General features: G+C 42.2%; 1 protein-coding gene across 1 annotated transcript in view; it reads right to left on the minus strand.

Moving 5' to 3' along the window:
- The window catches only part of T265_04758 (hypothetical protein), a gene marked incomplete at both ends in the record, with an annotated part of 77,342 nt that overhangs the window by 14,737 nt on the left and 42,691 nt on the right, over positions 1-19,914 (minus strand). Inside the window, one exon of the mRNA XM_009169583.1 lies at positions 7,086-7,147. Coding sequence (XP_009167847.1) covers positions 7,086-7,147 — 62 coding nt within the window. The remainder of the gene's footprint in view (positions 1-7,085; positions 7,148-19,914) is intronic.

Here is a 19,914-nt window from a genome sequence, read left to right on the forward strand (position 1 = left end):
ATATATATATATACAACGTTATTCGCTTTGGCTGTCATATATGTGGTAGTGTGAGAACATTTGATCTGCTCATGTCTGCAGGAACTGAGTCGGTGAGGCTATGACTCGCGAACTATTAATATGGCAACCTGTTCCATTTTAGGTACATGATAAGGTCAATGCAACAAAAAAGCTAAGGAAACGCCTAAGAAAGAGGGAAATCATCTGTTTAGGTTTTTTCATGTTTGCTGAGTTTACCTTACTGTAGTTGCTTAATCCAATGATATTATTAGTTCTGTAATTGGTATGCGTTTTAGTCGATATGATGAACAAGGTATACACTTTGCTCCCTTTTCTAAACTTAGTTTAAGTTTTACACCTGCCTATTCTCAACTATATAGATCATGAACCTGTTCAACCCAGGTAAGTAATGCAAAACAATGGAAACTGAATATTGCAGGTTAGCGTTGTCTTGTTTCGTTTTATACTTCAGCGGATAAGTGTAGAGCATCTCTGTATCTGTTTCGCCTTGGCGTTCAAATGACCACCTTGTCTCTATTGCTTTATGAACAAAGATCGCATGTTCTCTTAAATAAATGAAACAACAGCAGGAACTTTGATATGTTACTGAATATGCGGTTGCAAATAAATGTTAGACAGCCCAGTGATTTCACTTCATTAGGATTACCCACAAGACCAAGTATCGTTTTCTTATGTGACGGGTTCTCTTTAGAAGTTATTTGATCTGTTTTGACCTGTAAGAACACTTGACTATTTATGAATGGTTGCCTAGAAACTTACAAGTTTACATTCGAGATTTGTGAACTTTTTTCAACTGTTTTACACAGAAACTTCTCACTTAAACGTATGTGGAAGTCGTATTGATTGCCACTGCAATGGTAAAGTTCCAGGTGAATTGTTCCATTTTATCTTTGCCGTTGATCTGTCCAACTCCCTAATCGTCATCTGGAATTGATGGAGTTGTAAAGCAACGTCAGATGATCTCTCAGTGACGTCACAGGTGGAGTGCGCGTATGATACTATCTATCAATCCATATTTCGGTTGATGGTTAATGCTGAGCGCCAGTAACCCGACTAAAGCAGCTCACCAAAGCAGTACGTTTGGACCAGCAGCTGTTCGCTCATTGTCGGCGTCTGACTGATGTGAAATCGAAGTTTTGTTTTACTTCTACCGCTTTATAAGAACGGAAAGTGTAACGCATCTCAGGTCTCAATGAGATTGATTATCGATTGGTATTAGAATGGTTAACCGAGGTCAGCTAAGCATTCAACTTTTGCTAAAGCTCATTGTGGGCCTTAGACTTGTCATTTATATTCGGTCCGCTAGACAGTAGGATTTTATGGGTTACTCATGTTTGAGCAACTCGGGTGACGGAACACTTCACGGAAACCTTTTTCAGCATACGTTGATTTTTTATCGTGCCTTTTCTTTTGGGGAATAATCCCCATAAAAGGAACCGATGTTCGAAATTTGTTGTTATGAATAGCGAAAGCCAGATTTCCAGTAACTTGTGCCTGGTGAACTAACGTTAAAATTCATGCCAGTTTTAATTAAGAGTTCTGACATTTTTAAAGAGATGTCTTGACAAAATTCCAAAGGTGAATTGATTTCTGAGGGCGTTCAACGTTCCCAGTATGATATGAAATTATATCATATATGTCTTTGGGATGACTGACTTTAATCGTATCTGGTGAGCAAATTATGTGGCGGCATATTCCAATACCTTCCGGTAAATCTACCATTTGGGCATGAAGATGATGGTTACGGCTCTGAGAAAAATAAACAGTATATACGAAGTGGACTGACTAGACTGGAACTTTACCACTACGTCAGCAACCAATGTCAGCCAGTAATATTAATAATAGTAATAATTGTTAAGCCGAGGTAGTTTTTCAGTGCCCAGCTCCCGTGCCACCCTAACGAAGTACAAGGGCTGAGATACTGTCAGGTTGCCCGAACAATGGCAGGATTAGTCGAAATACCGGAGTTGCGTTCAAACCACAGACCTTCTGATCAGTAAGTTCGCTGCTTAACCGCTGGACTAACTCGGGATCAATCAATACCCGTGCCACCTAACGAAGTACAAGGGCTGAGATACTGTCAGGTTGCCCGAACAATGGCAGGATTAGTCGAAATACCGGAGTTGCGTTCAAACCACAGACCTTCTGATCAGTAAGTTCGCTGCTTAACCGCTGGACTAACTCGGGATCAATCAATAACTGAGAAGTTTCTGTATGGAACGAATAAAACAGGATTGATGAAGTTCGGAAACAACTAGGTAACGGAGCAACCATCTCTAGACACATCGCCAACTGTGTCAAACTTATCCATAGTCTTGAAGAACAAATCAACCTATGAAAGAATTGCCTGCATAAGAAGATGCCCGTCGGTCTAGCTGGTATTTTCTATCAGGGATTTTAGGTCAGCCTATACTCGTCGTTGGCTCTGAAGTGTAACCCCACCACAGCAACGTGTCTACGGTTTACAGCTGAGGCTTTTCAGGCTTGTTCGTGAGTGGCTTCCATTAGCCATTCGCGTGAACCTAAGCCGAGCTCGTAGTGCGTATTTTACAAGGCATAGGCTTAGATTAAGTATCCAGGTTTTGAATGCTTGGCGTTTCAGTTTGCACAGTAATCAATGTTTACCGTACCTCGAGGAAATGGGATAACTTAGACTGAATGTTGGTTGAAATGGTTGGTTGTTGGAATGAGACGTATGCTTGCTTCTGATTTAGTTCAAACACTGTTTGTATTTGTCTTTTCTAGTGGTCTGCATTACATTGACCAAACACAACTCTTACACTTCCAGGAGTACTTGTGCCCTGAACTGGTCGCCAGGAGACTGACCTCCTCCGAAAAGTGATGTCATGACCACGTCTACATTGGTACTACATGTGTCAACACGTTGGAAATGAGTTCTTATTATTTAGACTGATGTTTCAAATGAACGAAGGTTAATTCCTCACTCTAGCAACGGACATGCATCCAAACTCATTTTCAGTGAAAATATAACTGAGCTTAACCGAGCACATCTTTTTATTCATCCTTTTACCGTAGTGGGGTTGAGTTTACAATGTTGCGGTGCGCCCCATATTACTATACGGATCAGAAACCTGGCCGCTGCGCGCTGAGGACGTCGATGTCTTCGGAGCATTGTCCGAATCTGGTGGGAACACCGGATCAGCAATGCTGAAGTTCGTCGAATGGTATTCGGGAAAAATAACTCGCCCTCGATAGATGAACTGATCACACTGCATAGGTTGCGCTGGCTTGGCCACGTGCTGCGTATGCCAGTCGACCGAATTCCTCGAAGGGTTTTTTTCACACAACCACGTGAAGGGTGGAAGAGACCGAGGCAGTTAAGCAATGAGATGGGAATGAAGTATAAAAGCCATTGCCAGCAAACTCAACTGCGCCGGTCACTGCCGTCTTCCTAGATGGGGACCCCGAGACGAGCCATATCAATGGTTAGAGACATTGGCAGACATGGCCCAGTCGCGCCCTCAATGGCGCTCATGCATCCAAGCTATTGCCTTCAATGCATAGCTCCCTTCCCAAGTCCCCCAACTTAATAGTCCACTTACTGTACTGTATTTACACACTGATTTATCAGCTCCCGCCTCCAATGCGCAGCAACCTACCCCACCTCACCGAATCATCGGTGAACGAAACTGTGGCAGCTACAACCACTGTAGGACAAGTACTCGGTTATTACAGCTAACAATGACTATGATGATGATGAGTAGCGTGTGAAATTTGGAACAAATCTCTTCAGAGTTTCGCCAAACAACTTGTTCACCCGCGCAACAAATTTTGCAAATCCCGTGAGAGATGATCAGATCATCACCAAGGAAATTGTCGACTTATTATTCACCCTAATTTATTGATTGTCGAAGATCCTCGTGACAGTGGAATAAGTCTCTCAGGGAAATTGATTAGAACAGCACAGGAGTTTTTCTTTCTGCAAAGACTCCCAAGTACTTACAGGCCCTCTCAGGTTATTTTATAAAACATCGCGTAAAAGTCAGTTCGTACTTTCAGTCAGGTTTTTGCCTGTTTTCGTTCCAGACTGAATAGAGGAAAAGTTTTGCAGGATGTGGTCTCTAAGATGATTGTGTGCAAGTGCCTTAACACCTGCGTGCAGATAAATAAAAGTGGTGGTAGCCGGAGAGTTAAATGGATCCCTTACAGGCAAGTCTCCATTTGGACATACAGCCAGTTTGGCTCTCAACGGCGAAGTTCTCCCAATGACACATTGGGGATTCGGCCTACTTAAAGCACCCCAAAAAGACCGAAACCGGAAGTGGGCTTTCCAGGGCTTTGATCAGTCCCAAAAGTAGTGCCATGCATGGATATCTTGAGTAGAAGAAAACTTAGCTGCTTGGTCAACTGAAAACGGATGTGGCAAATTGAGAATTCATCGTTTTTCAGAATTTTGGAAATGAACCCACCGCTTACTTTCCAAGCTGTTCTGAAAAGAGGACCAGACATTGAAACTGACTTTAACTGGGACCCGCTGAGGCAGGTTCCTCAGGCCAGGGGACTTCTGTCGGCTTGTATGTCCATTGTTAACTGGGAACCAGCAGTTTCGCGTAAAAAAGGTTGCTCTTTCTGCAGCTGTTCTGGAATTTTTTCTCGAGCTACCTGGCCTTTCCGCGTTTATATATGGTGTGTTACGTATGGTAGAGATTTCTGCGACCTGCAATGGGCTGTGGAAGAGCTCGTCTATGATCTTGGTGGCTCTAACGGAAGTGCTTTGATTCTGCTCCAATCTGCTTTACTTTAAGCGTAAAGTTTTGGATTCGGGACGTTGCGGCAACAGAAACGAGGACGTCAAACAGCTAAAATGGGGTTAGAAATGAGACTGCTTTACGAACAACAAATAAATGCAGGCAAGACAAGTGGGGGGCTCCAAAACATCTTGTATCCATTATTTTGGTTGTCACTTGAGCGTTGCGGGGTGAAACTTTGATCTAGAACTGAGAAAAGTTAAGCGTTGTCGATTTATGTCTTTTTGTAATTTTCTTTAATTTTCTATCGAAGAAGTAACTCTTCTAACAGATGAGACACCTGAGTACTACCCCAGGAAGACAAAGTTCACGGACCACTGGTATTTTTTTCTTATCTCTTTATCCGCAGCAAAAGAAACAGTCAATGAATGGAATAAAACGAGTCCAATAACATCATGAAGCAGTCAGTTTTGATTGGTATATTACAGCTAGTTTGATCGATCTGTCAAGGCCTTTTGTTTGCACAAACTCTATAGGTACTGTTCAGCAGCTCAACTATCTCTGGGTGCAAAGAGGTAAGCGGTAGTGGCTCTTTCGGCAAAGTTCACCCGTATTGACTGATCAACGTGATCTGCCAACGTTACGTCCCTATTAAGAGACGTCGGTAAAATTTCTGGTATGACAGTATGACAACCAAGTGGACCTTGAGCCAATTACTCACAAACAAATCCGTTATTTATTGCATTTAATGCTTGTTTTCATGTCATCATCAGCTGTAATAACCACGTACTTGTCGTACAGTGATTACAACTGCCGCAGTTTCGTTCACCGATGATTTTAAGAAATGTTCTTTCCTATCTGAAGCAGTTACCACGACTTTTATCACTTCTTATCTACTGTTTTGCCTGACCCTGAATAGTTTAATTTGGCAAATTTCGACCAACAGGGATAGTTGAAGACACTATCTACGGTCAAAGGATAAAGCTGAATGTGAGATTAATAGTTAGTCATCGCAACCGGCGTGGTAAAACGAAGTTAAGAAAAACAGTACAAGTACTTCTTACCTCGTAATTATGTATGCCTGTGAAATCCTCAGTCGGTGTTCAATGCTGCATAAAAATTGCCTGAGTCACTGAAACCCTGGCGTTTTTCAGGGCACGCAACATCAGAATGGTCGAGCAGCGTTTCCCTTTAAGGGTATTTATTTGGGAACTAGCCTCGAGACAGTGCTATTGGTCTTGATTAATCAAGATTTACCTGCAGTGGACTTCTACAAAACACCTAAAATTGCTTGGAGGGACATCCGTGGACAGAGCACTCCACTCTACACCTACCAGTGGGATTCAGAGGTTGGGATACTGAAGCATATGAGCCACAAATGTACCTTCTGGTAACAGCGGGTGAAAAACTCTGTGCCTTATTTACTTCCTGATGATAATGGTGCCCTTAAATTTAATATAAATAGCGGCGTTATCTTAGCTCCGCGGTAACCTATGACGTTGCTTTAGCCGAACTTTTCAGCTTTCAGGAACATCTTGTCTATCAAGGCTTGCTAGTCTGGACGAATGGAATATGAACCACACAGATAAACTATCGCAGACTGACTAATCCCGCAGTCCTTTTAAGTGTCCGTGGTGGAGAGCAAAAAAGAGCTGATTACCGTCATGCTGATGCTGTAAGATTTGCACACATGCAAGCTGTGTGACCACGCACTTGTGCTGACAGCTCAGTGTTCATGCTCACTAAGCGGAGTGCGCATCTGAGGCAAACAGTAGGTCCAAACTTGGCTTTTAAAAATCCTGGATCACCATGGCTTGACCGAAATTAACCGGCCCGGGTTCCCCGATTTGTTTAAAAGGTGGTCCATGCTTTGAAATAATAGAACCGAAATTATCACCATTTTCTGGCCCCCAGTGAGTTTGGCGTTTAGCCCACCAATACAAGGGACAAAGTAGTCCCTTATTGGCAGAGGTTCCTGTTCGAGGAGAATAACTTATTAATGTGGACACAACGCCACAAACAACACACACAGCCTACATAAAAATGAAGATGAAAACAATTTAATCCATGTTCATTCCTTTTAGGGACAGCCAGCAAGTTAGATAGCTTTTACGGAGCAAGGTGAGTGCTAATTTTCCACTGGAATATATACTACTGAGCTTTATAAGTAATATATAATTATTGTCGAGGCAAACTGTAATACAATGAGCACGGTAACACGTGCAGTTTTAGTTATGAAAATCAAGTTCACAGACTGGCACTCTTACACATTTGAACGAGTAATGTGCCTTCACAACCTTCTGTCAATTAGCAGGATGGTAATACTGAAACGTTTTACTTGTGGGACCCACTTACCGGGCCAACGTCGGTTTGCAGCCATGGGTGCCATGGGGTTCCTGTGGTGAGTATGGTTTTAACTTTAAAACAAACACAAATAACTTTAAAAATCCTGCCATCTATGGAACATAGTCTTTGAGAGTGCATTTGAGGCTTTGAACGAACTGATCAACTAGCTCTCAAAACTATAAAATTTAAGAACTCAAGAAGTCAGTTGACTGTGATTTCGGAATACAACCAGACCAAATTAAAGAACATTGGAATTACTTAGAAGAGGGCAGGGCGAATAGGTGTTTTTAGCTTGTAGTCATGTACGTATAATTCAGTAGTCCTGTTTATCTTCAGTGATTCTGTTACTGGAGTAATTTGTGGGAACTATTTGGGGCCAAGATAATAACCGAACCTGCGTACGGGTTTTCTGAGTGTACACTACGGCTTTGGATGAGCATATATCTATAGCCTAGGCTGTTTCGGTCTCGATCGAGCAAAAACCGTCACAGACAACAATATGTAGAGGCTACTATATTTTCCTTAGTGCCAATACTTTCAGACAATACTCATAATCAAATTATGGGCGGACAGACTGCGGCCACTAAGCAACAAATTTTACTGCTGTCATCAATACGCGGAAGATTTTTCGTCATCACAAAACGATGGCATGGATACGGTAGTAAATTCATTTAGTGCGGTCCACACTGCAGTTTGGTCTTTGATAGAAAAGTTAATTAACGGCATTGTCTTTTCCAGAATTGATGCTGAAAGGACGCAGTCATGATTAAGTGCAATGGAGTAGATAACAAATTCACGTGGACCAGACAACAGGCTAACTTTGGCGTCAGAATAACATATTAATAGGTCTCAAGTCTCGCACGTCCAGGGCTACCGCAGGAGCTGCATTGGTGTACGGTTGCAAAATGTAACCAAGTAGACAGCTGACCTGAGGCTTCTTCTGCCCTTCGACCACCGATGTCTCAGGAGTGTTGCCGGTGTCAGGTGGTATCAACGGATTAGTATCAAAGTAATGCGAACACGAGTGTTTGGCTGTGCAGAAGATACGTCAGTCGCAAAAAACATCCAGTACTCCCATTAGCCATGTGCTGTGAAGGTCGAAATATCGTCTACCGAGGCAAGTTTCGCCCTGCGTGCCTCCTTCAGAATGGCGTAAACCACGAGGTGAATAACGTGTGGCTTGGTAGGAGGGTGTGGAATGGCGCTACTGTCTCCCTTTTTCCCATGCACCTGAGACATTGCAATAGACGGCTACTAATCGATGTCAATAGCGTTCCTGCTATCAATTTCTTTCTTCTTCTGTTTGAGCACTAGGAGTTATAGGCACCTGTGGCTTCTTGCGATAGGCCAGCACCAGGTCCCTCCCTTACCCAAACTTTTCCCCTTTTTCACTTTATATCCTTAAGTACACCTAAATAAACCTGGTGGTTGTACGGAAATGAGGTGTTTGTGTCAAAACTGATATTTCTAACCCAGATGATGAAAATGATGATGATGACAATCTCCCAATCAGTGTCGTTCTTTAGAAAACCTCCAGGATCACTGAAGGTCATTAGTATATGAGAAAAGCACTCAAGCTGATAGATAGTTGTATGCTTGTGCAATTTCCGCCTCATCATTCTAGTCTAAGACATTCTAAGTAGGCGTGTACGCATAGCATATATATGGTCGTTGGTTTGTAAGCTGAGCTGGGTAATTTAATTGCAAACGTTCCATCGCCAGTCGAGGTGACATCAGCAGCGCGTTATTAGGAAACGTAAATCCATCACAGTGTTTGCAATGGTCGCATAGACTGACTAGCAAGCCGTATTGTTAGCTCACCTCTACGAAAATGCTTATGGGGAAAGTTTCGAAGACTAATATAGGTATTCAGTATTTGTTCCACCGTGGAAGCCATAGGATTCATAATTGTCAAATAACCGCTAGGAAGCATATGAGTGGAACTATTGCCAGATTTTCAATACATAGACAGAGAAAATCAGCAATGAAGGGTCGGGATCGAACATCAGCCCTTTAAGTGATTAAAAGAGGACGAATCACCTTACCTTCCGACCAATCAAAATTAAATACACAAAGCCAAATAGCAAAGGACAGTTTAATTGGTATGATGCAATATAGCAGTAAACCCGTGATTAGTCATCATCATCATCGACAACAGGATACCAGTGTTCAACACTCATTCTTTGCTGCCTTACCAACATTTATTATCATTTAGCTTTTAAGAACATGGTCACAAACATAAAAAGTGAATACAAGCGATGAATGCGAAAGAGTAACAGGAGAATATGGGAGAAAAGAGAGAAACGTCCCATTCGAAATCATGCCAAGAACAGTTCCAGTCTGATGAAGTGAATCCCAAAGTATGTAAAGATTTTAGAAACGCGTCTAAAGACCAACAACCGAAGAAAGGACAAACAATGGTGAATGCTCTTCAAAGCGCGGTAGACGCTAGCACAGTCAAGACTCTCACATCAGGCACAAAGTGTCTGTCATACTGGGTCTGGTGTGAGATTAAATGGCAAAAATGTACATTCAACGCCATGTACCACGCATAAAAGTGTCATAGGTACGCAGAGAGCCCACAATGGCAAGCAGACACGTCAGTGACTGCGACCTTAGGAAGTCCCAGTCCAATAACAGCCTTAGCGGATTAAGGAAAGCGGATCTCTCGATAAGAGATGATCATCGGTTGGTGAACCAAAAAGTTGACATCACAACCGATGGCATGTAGGGCTGAGATTGTGGCTGTTGTGCATACATCTCTAGACATTCATTCAGGCAATCTGGATAGAAACAAGAACGCCATTGATATCGATAAGCAGCTATATATTGCAGCGTCTCCAACCAGGCACAGTGAAGATCACGCGATCCCCACCCTGGAAGGCGAGTAGCATCGGCAGCAACTAAACGTTTCTTTCATACCCCTCAGCCAGGTCAAGGGTTGCCACCTCTCTGCATTCGTCACTCTAAATTGGGCGAGAAAAACGGCATGATAAACGATGTTTGGGATGCGCAATGCATGTCCTACCAAACGCAGCTTCTAGAGCTGGACACAATCTTCAATGGGGATTCTCGTTGCACAACCGAAAACTCGCTTTCTAATTGCCTCCTTATGGATTCGCTAACGCCAACCCACAATAGCAATGCATCTGAGACAACGATTGTCGAACATCTGAAGAAATCTTAGTTCTGCTGCTCGAACAGACCGCTTCTCCCAGACAGATGACTGGTAATTCTAATCCATAAGAAAAATTAGTAAAGGCGCTTGCATGCAGCACCAGAAGTCACTGCGAAAAGATTATGACCAAACAGCATGAATTATTGCCGCTTTGCTACTGAGGCGTAATTAATGGAGCGAATCAAAGTCCACATACATACGACCAACCGTTAGTGCTCACAAATTTCACCAGCACTCCTTGGTAAACGTCTGAGAAGAAAGTGTGACCACCGGACAAAAATGTACTGAGAAACGATGGTTTTGATCCCAATAGTTTTATTATTAATAAGAAGACTCCCATACCCGAAAAATGAGGGTTTTAGTAAGAGTAAGCTGTTATGTTGCAAACTTCAAGCTTATTTCTTCGCTGTTGATCCAACGACGGCCGAACTGGCAGGTGTTATCTACATCAACCTATTCGTGGCCATAAATAGTTTATCACCGGTCAGCTCGGCCGCTCACACGACAACCAAAGGCGACCGATCGTTACTTTTATCACAGTGATACAGTGATACTCAAGATGGAATTAAATTCCTCCTCAAAGAGTCAAACTGCATTCTGTGCTAATGCACTGGTATATTGATTTCGAAACCAACAGTCACATCCGTTTCTATTAGAGAGAGTGCTATAAATTCGTGTGGTTAGAAGGGTTTATTCCCTGCCTTTGACATACAGCGTACCTCAAAAAGTGTTTCATCAGGTGGCTCATCACATCGAAGAGTTGTCATATCGTTTATTTTTTGGGGCACACAAATATGGTTAAACAACTGTCGAATGGTGCAGTTTTATCGTCAAATGGAACTGTATGCGTAAACTGGAATGTTTGTGAACTCTTATTTAATAAAAAAAAACCGCAAATTCCTTTTTTCGTTAGTTGTGTCTCTCGTTGATATCTGTGTGATTTTCAAATGAGTGTATTTGGTGGTCTGTGTACAGTTTGGTGTCCAAATGCAACCAGAACGATGGGAACTCGGGGAATGAAACTATATGATGAGCCATTGAAATAGTGAGACTGGTAGTGGGCTGTCAAAGAGCTTTGAGCAACCGTATTACTAATGGGAAGGATTTTCCAAAGTTAGTCTGAAATCTGACCATTTTCGTAATTTGAGGATATACTAAAAACATTTCATTCCCCAACCCACCTGAGAACGTACTAACTAAGAAGTCTCTCCTGACCTGATTCTTATCCGGGCTATCTTAAATCGAAAACTGCTCAGTGGAAACCCTTTACTCATTTACAAATAAGTTTAGCTGAATTATTTACAATGGAATGCAGCTCATCAAACCCTGACTAAATAATGCATTTATAACTGTCGAACAATGCGACACCGCAAGCTCACTTTTAAGTACCATTCAATGACCTAATGACCTACCTGGAAGACACACAGTAAGCCTGGCACAGAATACAGGAACATGATAACGCCACCCGGATTGAAGGTTTGTATGTATGGCTTAGTCAGTGCACCTGTTGTGGATTCAAATCTAATGCTGAAGCTTACTGAAGGAGGATCTCTGAAGTTTTAGTTCGTGCAGCAATCAATTACTTGACAAAATAGGTGATTAGTATTCAACTTAGGGTTTCCATGGAGGGTTGAACATAATTAAGCCGGTTCTCTCCTCACATACATATTCAAGGCCTCAAAACGATTCTCCTTAACTTTCGGTGGAGATAGGCAGCCTGATAAAGTGTGTACCCGGCTATTTTTTTTTTTCCTCCCGTTTTCGGAAAGTTTATTGTCCAGTGTGTCGAATGGAAAGCCTATTTTGAGGCCTAAGCCATTATTTTCTCATACGTAAGTCCATCGTTGTTTTGATGGCATGGCCATCCGGACAGCCTGATGATTTTCAGAGTTGTTATCTTATTTTCGTCTATGCATTACATTATTCGAATCGTCACCTGGATAAACAATGGCACAAGTCATAAACAAACCCGCCGACTGCAAAAACCCTAGTTAGGTAGGACTGGGTTTTGGTCTACAGTGTTCCCATCCACGTGTTCGGTAGAACTGATCGGCCCTGATACACTCTGAGGTCGGTGAAATTTGTCATGTTGATGTGAGAGATTCTACTTCTACACAGACTTTGTTTACTGCATTTATCTCATTTTCTCCGAGTCTGTTGAGATTCGAATGCTGAATTACATTCTTCAAGGTTGAAAAAACTAAAAGCAAGCTATAGCTGTTTTATAAATTATCACCAGCGCGCATCTCACGAGTCCCTTGGAATCTCCGAGTCTCCAAACAGTCGCTGAACTCCACCATTCAACAACGGATGGCTAATCAACAGTGGAATCAGCTTGTATATGGATAGCAATGGCGACAGGAATCCTTCCAGCCCAGTTCACCTGACCTGACCTGATGTTGCCCGATTCGCCGAATGACAACTTCTCAGAAGAAGCCTTATGTGAATTGTAGAATGTTTTATTATTTTTTTAAGCATGTTACTAATGGAATCATTGTATGCTTGAAAACTAAAAATCATGTACTGGACTCACAGTTAGACCGTCCTGCTAGCTGTATTACAGGTTGATTGGTGGCATCAAGCTACAACTCAGGAATACATCTTGGTGAGATGACACAGGGAGAAGTGTCCTGCCCCGTTCCAGTGGCGCTTCTTTCAGGGCCAGGTTGTCTGAGACCAAAATACATTAACCTACCGCAGACCTTTGAAGGGAAGAAAGATATTCGTTAACCTATCGTTGAAGAATTTTTTTAGTCTGAAATCAACCATCTGACTACGAAGATTCACGCAAGTTTGACCGCATGCCCGGACTGTATGTACTCGCAGTAGGAAACCAAATACTCAACACCGTTCAAATAAAACTTCAAACTGAAGGGGACAGAGCCAACTTCTGCAGTAATAAGGCCACAACCCTCATCATTTTCTAACTTTGTCTGTCTTTTCCGAATATATTTTTATATTTTCTGACGTACTTCTTTCGCAAGCCAGTCAAACGCAGTTAATACGCTTATTAACAGTAAAATATGCAACTTGTAGAACCATACCCAGGATTGTATGCTGAACTAGTTTGCGTCTTCACATCAATCACCATGATTCATCTTGCGAACACTGGTCACTCCTCCAGAGGGTTCACCAGGTGCTCCTCAATTAATGTGAGCCCCACCTCCCCAAAAGAGCTCAAATAACCTCTTTCCAGTGGTGGTTTCTGTTGTGTTCTCCTTCTGAGTAATTTATCTTTCATTTTTACCCTTCTTGTTCTACTATCTCCATCATCATATATTGAGTGTGAGCATTCGTTGTGGTCCTAAACTGGCCTATAGTGCTGACTGGGTCCTATTACTGTATTCCTTTTCCACCAGCTGAAGATATCTGAGCGCTCATTTACGCTGGTCTGCTGAAAAAACAAACTGTTCTTACGGCTCTGTATTCCGTCTACTGGACATCAAAATGTGTTTCTCAAACAGATGGTCACTGAAATGCGTGCCATTAATCTGACCGAGATTCGCCAGTAACTTGCCTGCTAAGTTACTAAGGCATGCTCACGATACCGATGGTCGGGGGTATCACTTCATCAGTATTCAAAGTAACAAAAGAGCACTTCATTCATTTGTATCTTGAAAAACGTATCACCATTAGGAATAACTTTGCCCTCATAAGAAGTTGCTTGTAATACACTCGGTGTATTCAAACCTATGACATCCAACATCTTACTCGACACAACAGCGAATCGGTGCACATCGAGTGCCATGGTTTTTTCCGCTTGTTGTTTGCAGAACCTACATCTTAAGTGTGCTTATTGGGAAACAGTGCAGCAAACTGCTTTCTATCACCTGTGACATGTGTGTGACAAATGTGAAGCGTGATAGAACAGAACCAAGCTGCCGGTATTGGTTACTCGAAAACAAGTGCTTTTCCTCTGTCTCTGAAAAAAACTGCTCTTAACGTTTCAGTACATCAGAGAACACCTAATGCTGTAAGTTCGATGTGACTGTCTTGCACAGTAGAAACTAGCAATGTCATTATCCCCAGGAACGTTTCCATGAGTATGCCTGGTAAATTGACATATTTCTTGGGGCTCATCAGGTAGGCGCAGTCTCCAAAATTCCGTCGATCTTATGTGCTACGTGGACGAAATTGCACGAAATTAGCGAAATACATTCATTTGCATACCAATTTCTTTTTGACGATAGGCTCTCCTGGAACATGAAGTTGACAGAATTTCTGGGAGATTGCCAACCTGATAAGCTCCAAGAAGGGCGAAAGCGGTCATGGGTTGTCGAAGAGCTTCCAGTGACCTTATGAGTATTGTACTACGTCTATAGATATATCACGATATCTCGAATATCGTGCCCAATGAAACACAATGCTGCCTGCTGCAGCACACTCAGTTGCTTAAAAACACCATGAACGAGAGATCCACTTGAGTTCCAGGTGAGCCTTCCGTCAAAACCGAATTGGTATGATACCTTCCTTCGCACACAGCCCAACTGTGTCGGTTTCCCTATCCACGTTCCTCAGCGTTCATCCAACTTGAAACAATTCCCACCCATATCCATTCTGTTAGTTATTGTCTTCACCAACCAAGTACTTGGTTTGTCATTCTGCCTCTGCACTTTGAACTATTTTCTTGTCCCAGCCGGTCGTAATGTTTTTCTCTCAGAACGGGCCCGACAGGTCAGTAGTACACTGTCACCACATCGCGTCAAGCCGCCTCCTAAATCTGCTTAAGTCCATACCCTTAACAATATCCACTAGTGTTTTCACGCAACTCACGCTTGTTTGACAAGCAACTTACGGCCCGACACGATGGTAAGGTAACAAATGATGTGATTATGGAAAAAACAACGTCATCTCGCTCGTAACACTTCCCCGTTGTTTTGAGCTCTTGCATTTTAAAACACAGTATAACACTATGGCTGAACAATCTCCCTCACAACTGGCTGTCATAGTGTTTAGACATACCAAAAACTGACCGGAACAAATCCACTTTTGCCGCAACACCCTGTTAACTACAATGCTCATAAAACTTTGTGTGAAGTAAATGGTTGGTGGCTACGTGCAGTAAAAACGGCAAAACTCTACCTAATTGGACCACAGTTGGTCCCAATAGCGTGCATTTTTCGCAAACCACGATAATGGCTAAAAATGGAATGTATGTGGGCGAGAGAGATTCCATGTGGGCGAGGTTGTAAAACAGGGCATGGAAGTATTCATGGAATTTACTGTAGAGACATACGTATTTAATGAAGCTATTTTATTTGAAAATCGGTTGTAACCAAAACACGCAACGTGATGATCTGCCTGTTGATGTAATCTAAAAACCAAAGGACATCCCACATCGAATTCATCCTTAGACAGGCCATGTTTGCAATATCATGTACACTCATATAATGAAAGTGAATAGGAACGAAAGATCTTGCGTTCCTGGGCTACTTGACAGCAGATCAACTTTGTTTGAAAGGAGAGCCAAGTACCCTCAAGGGTCACTCAAAATGTCTCTCTTCAGGGTATGACTGGTTTGGATGTCACTTATAAGACAGAGTCTCGACAGAAGAAGCTAAAATAGCCAGCACCGTTAACGCCCTAGAGTAGTAGTTCTCACGGCTCTCGGCCTGGAGATCGGAAGTCAACTTATTCAGTAAAGAAGAGAATTTGACTGAGACCGGCGGACATCTTTTACCATTGTATTTATATCGTCACTTTCGTGTAGAGTATCGACGAATTATTGTGACAATCCCAGCTTCCTTCTTACTATTCATGCATTTTATGTTTGGCCATTTTTTAATTTGTACGATATGGTGGACCGTATAAGCTACAACAGCTTCCGGTCGCAAAGTGTTCCCAATAAAATTAGCAATAAAACTCTCTAATTGATTGTTTCAATTGCTGCAACCAAGACCGCGAGTAGTGCGAGAATTGGTCAAACGCCATTCGAATTGAACGTCATTCAGAGTAAGGGATGTGCACTTAAATAATGCCGTTGCTTGCTGTAGACGGAATGGAAGGTGTTTCAACAAAGGCGACAAAGCATACTAGCGAATGTTCAGATCTGGGTGTTTTTCCGAGGTGGTAAGCAGAGGGGGATCTGCATCACCTGTACTGGGACCTTTTCTTGTAGAATCGGGCTTCACGCCCAGCTGCCGACTGTAAAGAGAATTCCCACTGCAAAAGTTCTGAAAGTGTTACTTTATTGGGGGTATTGCTTGCTTGAAGTTTTCCTGTAAGAGATGGACAGGGCAACGGTACGAAAGACGACATATAACTTAGTTATGCACACAAATGAAACGCCATGATTAAACTGAGGCTAAATAGCTCATCTACATTACCAGAATTTGTTGCATGCGCTCTGGTGATTTGTCCCAAAGTGGATAAAGCCAATCGACAAACTGAAACTGAAACCGATAACCAAACATCTCATCATTTACAAAATGAGAGATACTTAAAGAGAAAAGGAAACACTCACACCCGCATCATAAGTTATATAAACTTTAATTTGAGAGGTCTCGGGAAGCTAATGAACACTGGATCAATCTCTTTGATTAGGCTAATCAGCGTTACATCGTGGTTAGTCATAAATCCGTAGTCAAGACGCCAAGTAGCAGTGCCCTGCACACTGCTGAACAACACCACCAATCATAAACGACCTGTACTGCGTTTCCTCATTGTTTGGCAACTCTGATCGAAAGATATCCCATGAAGAATCAGATTCAATAAATTAAAGAATAGCACTTTTGGGTTCAGTTGAAATTGGGATTCAAGTAAAACATGTAGTTGATGGGAACTCGGGGACTGCGTCCAAATAATGAACATCGAGAAGCGCTGCTTCCAGTAGCCTTGTGAGTAGTGCATTACGCCTATACAATGTACTGCGATATATCGAATATTGTACGAGCTTAAACATGAGATAACATGGTGCGGGATATTCAACTGGAGAACATCATAAACGGTAAACTCAGAGTGGTTTCAGATAAGTTTCCATTGAAAACCAAATTGATATTCAAATGAGTGTATTAGTCGAATTACACTCTTGGCTAAAAAATTACGCGGATATGGACGAAATGTGCTAATCTTTAAGAGATCTACTCATCTCACTTTGAAACAACTGAACGAACTCAACTGGTTGGTTTGCCCTGTAGTAGAGGCCTCGAAGAAGGAATTTTCCGCATGAAGATTTGCTGGGATAACACTCGACCCCGGTAATTCGATTATATACATCGAACCAACAAATACGACATTCGTGAAAGCAAGTAAGTTTGACAGGTTAACGCAGGTGGTAGATTCGTGTGTCTTCCGGACGAATACGGCAGTACAAAGTAAAATAGGACTCGTCAGCAAAAATATAAGCAGATAAATGACATAAAATTAGGCATATCTTTTTGTTGAAGTGCACGTATATCGAAGAACAAGGGGCAAATAGTTTGTAGGGTTTTGAAATCCATAAATTAAACGACCCCAATGAGAAGAAGCTAGCCACGAAGTTGCTTGAAAGTCGTACAGGATTTAATACTTGCAACTCTTTACTAGGTGCAAAAAAGCACGTATTTATTCACAACTCCTTTCTGTAGAGAAACATAACAGGATGTATTTTCATATATATATATATATATATATATATATATATATATATATATATGGGAAAGAGCAAACAGCTAGTGAAAGGGGCCATATTATCAGCAGTAGTGCCAGATGGCTGTCCGGGGAACAGAAGAACTGGGAGAAAAAGTTAAGACTAAACCAGTAGACACCACATGCTCTTTCATTAGGGCTGAATGAGTAGGTAGACGCTTTTTGTGTGGTTCATAGGTTTTTTGTCACCAATGAAGAATACAAGAATATTGTAGCCAACCTGTGACAGCCGTTTCCGACTATCTCAGAATATTCTTGCACTAACTTCGAAATTTTCTTCATTTCTCCTAACAGTATAATAGTTTCCCCGAAGATTTAAAGAGGCTCAGCTATTACTGGTGGGTTGACGTACTTGTCGATCTATGGTGATACATTTATAAGGTAGCTTCGCTCATATATTAGCCCGTTTATATTTACAAAAGCGTATCATTTCAGACAAGCATCTGTTCCTCGTCATTTCAAGGTCAGAGAGGTCTGAACGAAGCCTCATTTACAATAAAATGGTGAAGTGCGGTGAAATTCACCTGTCTCCACAAGGTTTTTGGTGACTGAGAGACGAAAATTACAAGCACGAGAAAAAAACCAGTGGTCTGCAGTACCAACTGGTTGCAGTAGGCAGAAATCAGTAGTGTACAGTAGAAAGACAAGGTCAAATACGACTTTGTAGGGTAACAAGGAATTATGCGTGTAGGTGTCGAAAGACTGTGGGCTGCATTGCATTTGTGTGTTATCTCTGCAGGTTTGCAGGATTGACTGCGTAGGACAGTCACATTAGATAAAATCTCAGTCAACAACAGGTGCTTTGAAGACCCGAAATAATAGAAAACTAATTGTCCCAAGAGATCTTATCACATCTAAAATAGCTCATTCATCATTTGTTGATGTTTTGTCTATCATTTCGATATACAAAGCGATTTGTGGTCCCTGTTTTTACTACGGAATCGCTTACTCATATGGAATCTGTGTCCCTTTCCAGTAGACCTGTACTCCATCCACATACCCATATTCCTTACATCCCACCAGTGGGAGAAGCTAACCTTGAAAGTCAGTCTGTCAGTGGGACATTTCCTATTGCTACCTGGTTTCGGTAATCGCTTGCCTAACTTAAAACGCCATCTGCACAATATGGTGCAGTTTGGTCTTCTTACACTCAACATTGTGTAAATAAGTAGATATTGTTCACAGCCCACTCGATATCCCTGGTAATACTACTGAATGACAAACTATTTGTCCAATGCCCTTAGCCTTTTTGCCTGGTAGAAATTCCACTCCCAGGTAACCATCTTTGGGGAGGCCAAACTGTCGCTTCGGTAGGGGGTCTTCGCGGGGCGAAAGAACTACTAAACACTGGAGCGCACACTCTGTGCACCAAAATAATGAAAAGTTCGTCTTCTCCAACTGCCTCTAACAGCGTTCGTTTGTACTCGGTTGAGTGTTGCTCCTAAACAAGAGTGCGGACGCCAGATACCCAAGAGTGTTGAGTGCCAATGACTGCAACATACCAACACAATGTGATAAACCAGTATTAGGATCATCACCCCCTGCTGTTTTGGTCAATACGAACAAGTCGTTTTTGTGGCACCTAGCCAAGTTCGACTAAGAACCACAGCGCAGGAAGATTTTGATTTGTACAACGGTGAAAACAGTGTAGACAAGTCTTCGTGAACCGTTTCATCCTACATCCTTGCTCGATAACTTCAGTTCTTGTTGCAATTCTACTGTGCACGTATTTGAGGCCAAGTTCATATATACCATTCTAACTGGGAAAGGTCTAATTATATGGCAGGGAATTGCGTCACCAGTGCGCGTATGGCATCAGCCGTTCGTCGTGCCAGTTGACAGACACAACGAGGATAATTACTGGATTGTCGTTAGAAGTATCGACCTAGCCAATCACATTGCTCGCGTGTAAACAAATTCGCCTGTTCACAGTCCAGGTGCGTCTAGCGTGTGGCGGTGTAGTGGTAGTAACACGTTCACCTCGCATGTAAGATGTATGCAGTTCAAATTCCAGCACGACCAAGGATGTGCACT

Source organism: Opisthorchis viverrini (genome assembly GCF_000715545.1).
Source record: "Opisthorchis viverrini unplaced genomic scaffold opera_v5_82, whole genome shotgun sequence".
In the NCBI taxonomy this organism is placed as follows: domain Eukaryota; kingdom Metazoa; phylum Platyhelminthes; class Trematoda; order Opisthorchiida; family Opisthorchiidae; genus Opisthorchis; species Opisthorchis viverrini.